The sequence below is a fragment of the Nelumbo lutea genome, chromosome 3 (assembly GCF_056320005.1).
Source record: "Nelumbo lutea isolate HS-2025 chromosome 3, American lotus-T2T, whole genome shotgun sequence".
NCBI classification, from domain to species: domain Eukaryota; kingdom Viridiplantae; phylum Streptophyta; class Magnoliopsida; order Proteales; family Nelumbonaceae; genus Nelumbo; species Nelumbo lutea.
Window position 1 is genome coordinate 11,311,376 of NC_142686.1, and position 9,974 is coordinate 11,321,349.

The 9,974-nt window shown below is 39.5% G+C and overlaps 1 protein-coding gene across 2 annotated transcripts; it reads left to right on the forward strand.

Annotated features, from left to right (window-relative positions):
- Positions 1 to 643: 643 nt before the first annotated feature.
- LOC148862928 (uncharacterized) lies at positions 644 to 9,634 on the forward strand. 2 transcript variants are annotated; one of them, XM_088977222.1, is made up of 4 exons: positions 644 to 1,245; positions 1,907 to 1,960; positions 2,481 to 2,540; positions 9,297 to 9,634. In XM_088977222.1, exons 1-4 carry the CDS (start codon positions 940 to 942, stop codon positions 9,423 to 9,425), a joined length of 549 nt encoding a protein of 182 aa, XP_088833348.1. In that variant the 5' UTR covers positions 644 to 939; the 3' UTR covers positions 9,426 to 9,634. The 2 variants fall into 2 exon arrangements, with proteins under 2 accessions (XP_088833348.1, XP_088833349.1); XM_088977223.1 differs by lacking the exon at positions 2,481 to 2,540 and having other exon boundaries at positions 650 to 1,245.
- Positions 9,635 to 9,974: the final 340 nt, after the last annotated feature.

Below are 9,974 nucleotides of genomic sequence, written 5' to 3' on the forward strand. Positions count from 1 at the left end.
TTATGGATGCATAGGTGCATATACATAGATCTATGAATATTTACAGTCTTGCATGGAAGAGATGCCATCATGCCTGTGACTCCACGTATCTTTGAGTTAAAAATTTTGAACCACGACTCTTAGGGGTGTAAATGAATAGAATTTAAATCGAATCCAGATTAGAAAATTTGATATCTAAATTTGATTTGATATCTTGTAAGATATTGAAATTAATATTTGCATTCACTTAGTTATTTGACATTTAAGTAATTCATAATTATATAATACAAATATTTTATTTATATAAATTATTTAAATATATATACATATATATTATAAATATAAACTATCTAAAATATTTAAATATTCTATATATTATTATAATTAATCGAATTTGAATATTTATCAAATCGAATCCAATTAGTTAATATCTCAATTCGATTTATCGGATTTTTGAATACCGTGGACACCGTACCCTTGATTCATCGTTGTGACCCCACTTGACCTTTGAAGGGACGGCCACGCAATACATCTACATCGATCGATGGCCGTGATTTCATGGTTTTAGCCCAAAGCTATGCCAACGGACGTAGCTCAACAACTTGCTACCAGTACCACGTGTACGGTGAGAGCATGAAAAACTACTCGAAGGGGTCCGCCTTCTGAGTTCTGACTGTTCTGTTCAAGATAGATGGTCTTGATCCACGATCGTGTGCACAGAATTGAACAACAGGGAATTTGTACCACACACAACAAAACACCAAATTCACTCAACATTGTACAAGTTGGAAAAGATAATGTGCCAAGTGGATACTGGATAGGGAGGAAGTTCAGGGTAGAAACAGTGGAGTGGAACCACTGACGAACGCACTATCAGTATCACCTCACTCTCACTCACTCCCGGTTATTGAACTTGCAGGAGAGGAAGAAGGCTCTGGCTGTGCTGTTTGTTGAAGAGCAATGCCAATGGCAGCAGCTGTTGCAGCATTATCATCGCCGTACTCCATTTGCAGAAACAACTGTTCTCTGTTTTCTAGTTCTTCTTCTTTGGGTACTCCCCTCCCATGTCTTCGTCTTGGTAGAAACGGTGTTGCCCATAGTTCTCTGTACTTGACAACCAAGAAATCAACCCGGGAAATGCAAAGGTTTCGATCAGTTGCAGAGGAAACCCTTGTCCCAGAAGAGGAGCAGAAGGAAGAAGCTCCTGTTAATGAGTCTGTCTCGGTCCCGGTCTCTCCTTCCGACATGCTTACTATGTTCTTCCAGGTACCCACACTCTCTATGTGAATACCGAGTTTCTTATTCCTCAATCGAATTTTTTGTTTATGTCGTTTTTGTTTCAATTGCCTGCTCATTTGGTTTGTTCTTCGATGGTCCCTTTTGTTTTCTTTAGTCATCGTTAGCCTGTTTGTAACAGATTTGCTTGGAAGTGAGATCATCTATCCTGGTTTTTACAGCATTTGAAAGCATTACAAGGCCGTCAATAAAATGGACATTGGACAGACAATTCAAACAATACAAAAACCCCAAAAACGATAAATAACGTTAGTAGGACCTTTCCTTGCATAATTATTTCTGAAGGGACTTGTTCTACACTGCACCAAAACTTAGAGCAGTAGTTTTCCAAGGTTTCTGGCCTTGGGATGCCTTCCACATGTCTGTTTTAACCAAAAACAAAAAGAAAATAAAAAAGCAAAAAGTTCATCATTTGTCCTCAACGATATGGTTGTTATGGTAGTAAAAGAAAATTAAGCACATTATTAAGAGGAGAGGAAATGAACTGAACTTTTCCTGCCAAGAAATCGGAGAACTCCATCCAAATCCTTTTTAACTGTTGCCTAGTTGCGCTTTGATTCTACTTTATGTAAGTGCTATCTGCAAATTTTATATAGGATTTATCTTACACTTCTATATTTTGAATATGCAGGCAGAAGGAACAATGGATGAATCAGCTGTCCCAACCGTGACCAAAGCTTTGGAGGTTTAAGTTTGTTGCTCTGTCTGTAGTGTGCTATGTCTTTTATACTTCACTTTGTTTCAAGTTCAGATTATCCCAAGTCGTGTATGAGAAGTGGCCTTGGTGCCATGCTTTTTAACCAATATCATCCCCCTGCATCCCAGTAATGTTATGTCTTCTCTGTATTCTTTCTCCTTATAGGCAGAGATGGAGGGAGGGTGTTTGAGGAGCAGGATACTCGAGAGGACAGGAGCTAGGAAGGGGTGGTGAAGTGGGAAAAAATGCTGAGGGGATGGAATCTAATATTTTCCGGTGAGGTGGGCAAAGGGTTAACAACAGTTATCAGTAGCTCAGTTCCTCAAGTATGAGAATTTGAGATATTTACATCTGTGTACTTAGGTGTGAATTTTATGCATGTATTTTTCCATTATTCAATATATGTTTATAAATGGCGTTTCAATTAATTTGTCTGGGTTTAAGATTGGATAGTCGGAAAATTCCTATATGTGAAAACAAAACTGACCATTTTCCTTTGGTTATGTAGGAAATTGAGGGTGTCAGTCATTTAAATGTTCAAATCCTTGAGGGTATTGCAAGTGTTGAGGTACATGCATATTAACTTGTTGGATATTTGTGTCATCATACATAAAAAAGGAAAAAATGCTTAATGCTTTTTGGGTTTGTTAGAGATTGCATTCAAAGGTGACCATTCTTTGGATGACATGATTCCTCATTAGAGTTGTTAGAATGATATGTTAGAAGGCTTGTGTGTGTTCGGTTGATAAGAATTCCTATTAGCCCATTCTTATGTTAATCTTATCTTGTAAGTGGGCCTTTACTAAGGGGCCTAATCTTGCTTATGTCTTAAGTCTTCTGGGTGTCTCATTACTAATCAGGGGTATCCCAGTAATTTCTTGTACTTTATACTTCACTTATATATATAAATAAAGACATGGTCAACTATATGTACAGTTCGACATTTCAGCATCTCTTCTTCTTCTCCTCCTCTCTGCTACTTCGACTACAGTGGTTCAGCTTTCATGGTATCAGAGCATTGAGCACTTTCTTGGTTACTGTCGACGCCATCTCATATTTCTTGCTGTATTTCACCTCTTTTTTTTTATCTGGGTTGCTGCTATGAAACCCTAGGGTTGCAGGAGAACAACACAAGGTTCGACCTAGGGTTTCCCTTGGTTGTAGGGCACAAGGTAGGTAAGACCCTGAAGCTGGAGTCCTACTAGTTTCTAGTAGTTAGCAGCTATTCGGCTGCTAAGAAGAGGTCTGTATAGGACAGACCTAGTTGAGGACTGATTTCAGTAGTCCTAGTGTTGTCTGTAAGGAGGGGAACTCCCTTTACAGTAGCAGTACTCGAAGTTCAAGTGGAGTCTACATAAGACAGGTCGGTTACCAGCCCATAACACTTTTTGCTGTTGTAACAGAACTGCTTCAGAACTGTGACAGTCTCGGCAAGTCTGAAACTGTGTCGCGAGCTGTCAGGACCTGCTGAGGTTACTTTGGCTAATCAGAACCTGCATCAGAACTAGTTCAGAAAGACCTTTACAGAACTGTGGCGACTTCAGTTACAGATCATTTCCAGGTCGGTTACCAGCCCTACTCCAGCTCTATGAACTGGTTCAGTTACAATTTTTTTTTCCTTGCTGCTGTACCCGAACTGGTTTAGTCCAAGTGAAGCCTATCCGGTGTGCTACCAGCACTGTGAACTCTGAGGTGAAGCCTATCTGGTGTGCTATCTGCACTGTGAACTCTGTGACTACTTCAGCCAGCCCTAACCAGAACCACCAATAGTACTGTGAACAACTCCTTGACTGAAGTTAGGATGTCATCACTATCCGGTGAAGTTTCTTCTAAAGATAGCAGACCTGTTATAAGGTTCTCAAACCTGGAGAACCCTAATTTGCATATCTTGCAGATTACAAGTGTACTATTGGATGAGTATAACTTTAGAGAGTGGTCTATCTCAGCAAGACTGTTCATTACCTCTCGTGACGTCACAGGCTATTTGGATGGAGATAAAAAGGAACCAGAAATCAACAGCCCTGAATACACTGTGTGGCGCAAGGAAAATGCCACAGTTATGTCTTAGTTGCTGGCCTCCATGACTCCTTGGGTGGCCAGAATTGTTCATCATTTTCTTACAACCACTAAAATCTGGGAGAAAGTATCTAAGGCACATGGCCAAAAGAAGAATAATGCTAGAATTTACAAGCTGAACCAAGACATTGCAACCCTAAGGCAAAGAGACATGTTTGTGGCAACATACTTTGCAACACTAGAAGGTATCTGGGAAGAGGTTGACCATCACATGATTTTGGATTCGGAAAATGCTAGGGATAAGGAGAGGCATGACAAGCAGATTGAGGAGGGCAGAGCCTTCAAGTTCCTGGCAGGCTTAGACCCTGTATATGAAGGTGTAAGGTCATAGATTCTAAGAAGAGATGAATTACCTGAGCTTCATCATGTTTGCTACCTGGTGAGGAATGAAGAAGTAAGGAGAAAGGAGATGCAGGTTGACTCCCAGACACAAGCAGCAAAACTATCTGGGGAACATTCAGCCTTAGTCTCCACTAAGGGAAGTAGATTTTCAAACAAGAGGTCCCTCAAGTGTATCCATTGTGGTGGTGAGAAACACACAAAGGAGAAATGTTGGGTTTTGTACCCTCATCTAAAGCCAGCTGCTCTGAGAAAGGAAAAAATGCAACATAAGGGCCACACAGCAAGTGGGAATCTTGCTACCAACAGCAGTATTGACATCTCACAGAGTACTCATCCAGTGTCCTCTTCCACCACAAAGCAGGTTGCTGATTCCTCTGGACCAAGTACCTTGGTCTTTACAACTAGTGAGGTAGAGGTTCTTAGTGGAGCATTTGCTCGTCTGAAGAACAATCATTTAGCTTCCACCTCTCTTGCAAAATCAGGTATAACCTCTGCATTTAATGCAACTAGTTCCATTAATTCTAGCTCTTGGGTGATTGACTCAGGAGCCACTGACCATATGACACATATGTCCTCATTATTCTCCTCATATCATTTATTGTCTGGCCAGGATAAGATGAGAGTAGCCGATGGGTCCCTCTCCACCATCTCGAGAAAGGGAGTGGTTGACCTAAGCAAGGATCTCTCTCTTAAATCAGTCTTACATGTTTCTAGTCTTACATCGAATTTATTGTCTGTTTCAAAGCTTACAAGAAATTTGAACCGCATTATAACCTTTTTTCCCTCTCATTGTGTTTTCCATGACAGATTGACGAGGAGAACGATTGGGAGTGGTCATGAGTATGAGGGCCTCTACTATTTTGATGTAGATGTCAATTTAGCACTGCAAGCTTCTGCTACTACTAGTCTAAAAAGTGTGGAGTCAAGAGCTAGGCTGCACTTGTGGCATGTTAGGCTAGGTCATTTGTCTTTTTCTTCTTTAGCAATGTTGTTTCCCGATTTATGTAAGGGCATTCCTAATCTAAGTTTAGTTTGTGATGTGTGTCAAATGTCAAGACAATGCATATCAATGTATCCAATTTCTAGTAATGAAATTCAAGCCCCTTTTGATTTGGTCCATTCTGATGTTTGGGGTCCTTCACCCATTGTCTCCATTGATGGCTTCCGTTATTTTATCAGTTTTATTGACCATTATTCTCGGTGCACTTGGATTTATCTGTTAAAAGGACGTGAAGAAGTTCCACGGATAACTATGATGTTTTGCAAGATGGCTGAAATACAATTTGATAAGAAGATTAAATCATTCCGTTCAGACAATGCAACTGAATATTTTGAAAGATCCCTGAACTCATTCATGGAAGATGAATGCATGTTACATCAATCATCATGTACTTACACCCCTTAGCAAAATGTAGTTGCTGAGTGCAAGAACATGCACCTAATGGAGACAGCTCGAGCTCTACTTTTCCAGCACAATGTGCCCAAGCAATATTGGTCTCAAGCTGTTCTTACTGCATCATACCTGATAAATCGGATGCCATCTAAGGTACTGGGTATGAAGACCCCTTTCTCTGTGTTGTGTCCCACTCTTCCAGAATTTCTTCTTCCCCAACGGGTTTTTGGATGTACATGCTTCATACATGTTAAGGATCCAAAGAAAACCAAGTTGGATCCAAAGGCTACAAAGGGATTTTTTTTAGGTTACTCTCCTATGCAAAAGGGGTATAAGTGTTACGATCCTATCTCCAAGAAAAAATGTCACCAGAGATGTAGTCTTTTTTGAGTCTCAACCCTATTTCCAATCTTCTCAGAATCCTCTTCAGGGGGAAACTAGTGGGATGGAAGATGATTCTCATTCTCTCTTCTTTTTTGTTTCCCTTTCATCACCTTCCACTACTCCTAGCTATAACATTCCGGGTCGATCTAGTGAGACTCCCGCTGTGCCAGTTACATCTCCAGCTTCAGCTGATGCTCCTAATGATTCCAGCAGGCAAGAGAAAGAGATACTTACATACAGTAGAAGGAAGAAGGGCCCTCAACCTTGTGATTGCAACTAGTTGGACTCAGATCAATTTTTCTCTGCAATCCAAGGTAATTCTGACTCTCTTAATTCAGATTTGGATCTTCCCATTGCTCTCCGTAAGCCTATTTGTTCTTGTACCACTCGGCATTCTATAGCTGATTATGTCTCTTACTCACATTTATCACCTGCCTATCATTCCTTTGTGTCTGCTCTTTCCTCTGTATGTGTCCCTTCTAGATATTCAGAGGCGGTATCTGATCCAAGGTGGAAAGAAGTCATGAATGAAGAGATGAAAGCCCTAATGAAAGCAAGAATGTGGGAATTTATGGACCTGCCAAAAGGGAAAGGCACTGTTGGGTGCAAGTGGGTATTCACAGTAAAACACAAAGAAGATGGGTCAATTGAAAGATACAAGGCCAGACTTGTGGCAAAGGGATTTACACAAAATGAAGGAATTGACTACAAGGAAACCTTTGCCCCGGTAGCAAAGCTCAACACAATCAGGGTTCTACTGTCATTAGCTGCAAAATTCTCTTGGGAACTTCATTAACTGGATGTGAAGAATGTTTTCCTAAATGGTGATCTACATGAAAAGGTTTTCATGGAACACCCACATGGATATAATCTTGGAAAGAAGGTGTGTAAACTAAGGAAAGCTTTGTATGGCTTGAAACAATCTCCCCGGGCATGGTTTGAGAGACTTTGTACGGCCATGAAGAAAGTGGGGTACACTCAGAGCAATGCAGATCATACATTGTTTACAAGGAGACAAGATGAAAAACTTACAGCTCTCATTGTTTATGTGGATGATATGGTGATCATTGGAAATGATGTGAAAGAGATGAAGAGGTTAAATGAGTTTTTAGCTTCAGAATTTGAGATCAAGGACTTGGAAAAACTGAGATATTTTCTCGGGATTGAAGCTGCTAGATCAAAAGAAGGAATCTACATATGTCAACGAAAATATGTGCTAGATCTCCTAGAAGAAATAGGCATGATGGGGTGCAGGCCAGCAGACACACCAATAGAATCGAACCATGGATTGCAAGAATCAATGGGTGAGGAATACTGCAATAAGGAAAAGTACCAAAAATTGGTAGGAAAACTAATATACCTATCCCTCACTCGGCCAGACATTGCCTATGCAGTGCATGTTGTCAGTCAATTCATGCACTCACCAAAGACTCCTCATATGAGAGCAGCGGAAAGAATTCTAAGATACTTGAAAATTTGCCCAAGGAAAGGAATTCTATTCAGGAAGAACAACTGACTTGGAATTGAAGCCTGCATTGATGCTGATTGGGCTAGGTCAGTTGGAGACAGAAAATCAACCTCAGGTTACTGAACATTCTTGGGAGGAAACCTAGTCACATGGCGTAGTAAGAAGCAGAATGTTGTGGCTAGATCAAGTGCAGAAGCAGAATACCGAGCTATGCCACATAGGGTTGCTGAACTCTTATGGCTCAGAACTCTCCTTAATGAGCTTGGCATCAAGACTGAAGGTCCTCTCAAGTTGTATTGTGATAATAAAGCTGCTATCAACATTGCCAATGATTCAGTACAACATGACAGGACAAAACATATTGAAATTGATCGACACTTTGTAAGAGAGAGAATTGTTTCAGGGGAACTCTATGTGCCTTATACTTCACCAGAAATGCAGATTGCAGATGTATTAGCAAAAGGGCTGGCAACTACAAAGTTCAAGGACATACTTGGCAAGCTAAACATGATTGATATCCATGTTTAGCTTGAGGGGGAGTGTTAGAATGATATGTTAGAAGGCTTGAGTGTGTTCGGCTGATAAGAATTCCTATTAGCCCATTCTTATGTTAATCTTATCTTGTAACTGGGCCTTTACTAATGGGCCTAATCTTGCTTATGTCTTAAGTCTTCTGGGTGTCCCATCACTAATCAGGGGTATCCCAGTAATTTCTTGTACTTTGTACTTCACTTATATATATAAATAGAGGCATGGTCGATTGTATGTACAGTTCGACATTTCAGCATCTCTTCTTCTTCTCCTCCTCTCTGCTACTTCGACTACAGTGGTTCAGCTTTCAAGAGTTATGATCTCATGAGTTTTGACTAGCAGTAAGCTTTTCAGTTATTTCTCACCAACCTTATCTAGGACAAAATAAAAACAAGAATTGCTAGAACTGACCTAAAAAGCTCAAGTAGAATCTTCCAATTGATTACTGTTGCACAAAACACGGATTAAAACATACTTTTATTTCATACAATGCATAGTCTCGGCCAAAACTGCTTTTGTTGTGCCAGTGAATATCACTGTGGTTGCAGGAATCACCCACTTTAAATTCTTTTTCTATTGAAACAGAATGGATATGATGTAAACCAATACTTTTCAATGCTCTATGATGAAATGATGGAAAATGATATAAGAAATTCAATTTCCATAGTCTGGTTCCACTTCTCCCAGTGATATGTAGTTTCCATCATCAGTAATATTATTTCATTGAAGTATACCCTACAGTAGTTTCAGCTGAGTGCTAGCTTTTTAATTTATTTAGGGTTTTAGGGTGCATGTGAATCTCCCGCCCTACACCCCCGGCGGTAATGCTAGCTTTTTAATTTTGACAGCAACATTCTGAACTTGATGACATCAAGGATGATAAAAAGGACCTTTATCGTCATTAGATCTAAGCAATCCCAAATCATTTTTTTTTCATACAAACCAGTTATTATTTTTATTGGAAGGCTAGCCACACAAAAGTTGAACTTGGGAGAACAAAAGATACTAGATAAAGGGTTCTATCTATAAAAATATTAGAATGAATTTATATCTCTAGATTATTGGAAGTCCTTTTCTTTTTTTCTTATTAATTTGTATCAGCTAGTTTTAACTTCTTTTTTCATGTGTAGTTAACGAAGCAGACGACAATACAAGCTACAGCAGTGGCCTCCAATTTGGTTGAGGTCATACAAGGATCTGGGTTCAAGTTGCAGGCATTGAATTTGAGTTTTGAGGATGAAGAAGACACTTCTAATTAGACCTCTGTTAGTTTAAATCCCTCCCACCAAAAAAAGAAAAAAAAAAAAAAACTGGGGGATTCCCTTTTGCTGATGGCAAACTAAAACCGGACAGAACTTTGTATACACTGATTAAGGGAATTTTCTGTCAGCTTATCGTCTCTATCTGATTTGTTTCTTCCATTCTCTTGTCAAACTAGCATTCTTTAAAGATCAAAATTTGCTTGAAATGCGTGCTTTTCACTCACAAATTGTTATTAGCTTCGCAATAATCTGATTCATGAAAACGTGTGGAAGGCAATAATCTTCTGTTACATTGAATTGTTGGATGTGCCAAAAAAAAAAGGTTGGAGAGTGGTAAAGCTCAAAGTTAGACGTTATGTCCTAAGGCTAAGTTTGGTTCTGTGGACATTTCTTGAAAAAAAATGCCGCCACATGTCACAGTGCCACTTACATATGGTGTTAATGTTCGCATGAAACCACTGTTTGGTTTAAATGTGTAACAATAAACATTAAAAAAAAAACAGAAATGCTTGGATTTATGTAAATTTTGATTTCTCTCAATGGCTG

Excerpts from the sequence above, each read along its gene's own strand:
- LOC148862928 (XM_088977222.1), top strand. The coding sequence starts at position 940 with ATGCCAATGGCAGCAGCTGTTGCAGCATTATCATCGCCGTACTCCATT. Across the intron at positions 1,961-2,480 it reads CCGTGACCAAAGCTTTGGAG|GAAATTGAGGGTGTCAGTCA; the intron begins GTTTAAGTTTGT and ends TTGGTTATGTAG. Across the intron at positions 2,541-9,296 it reads AGGGTATTGCAAGTGTTGAG|TTAACGAAGCAGACGACAAT; the intron begins GTACATGCATAT and ends TTTCATGTGTAG.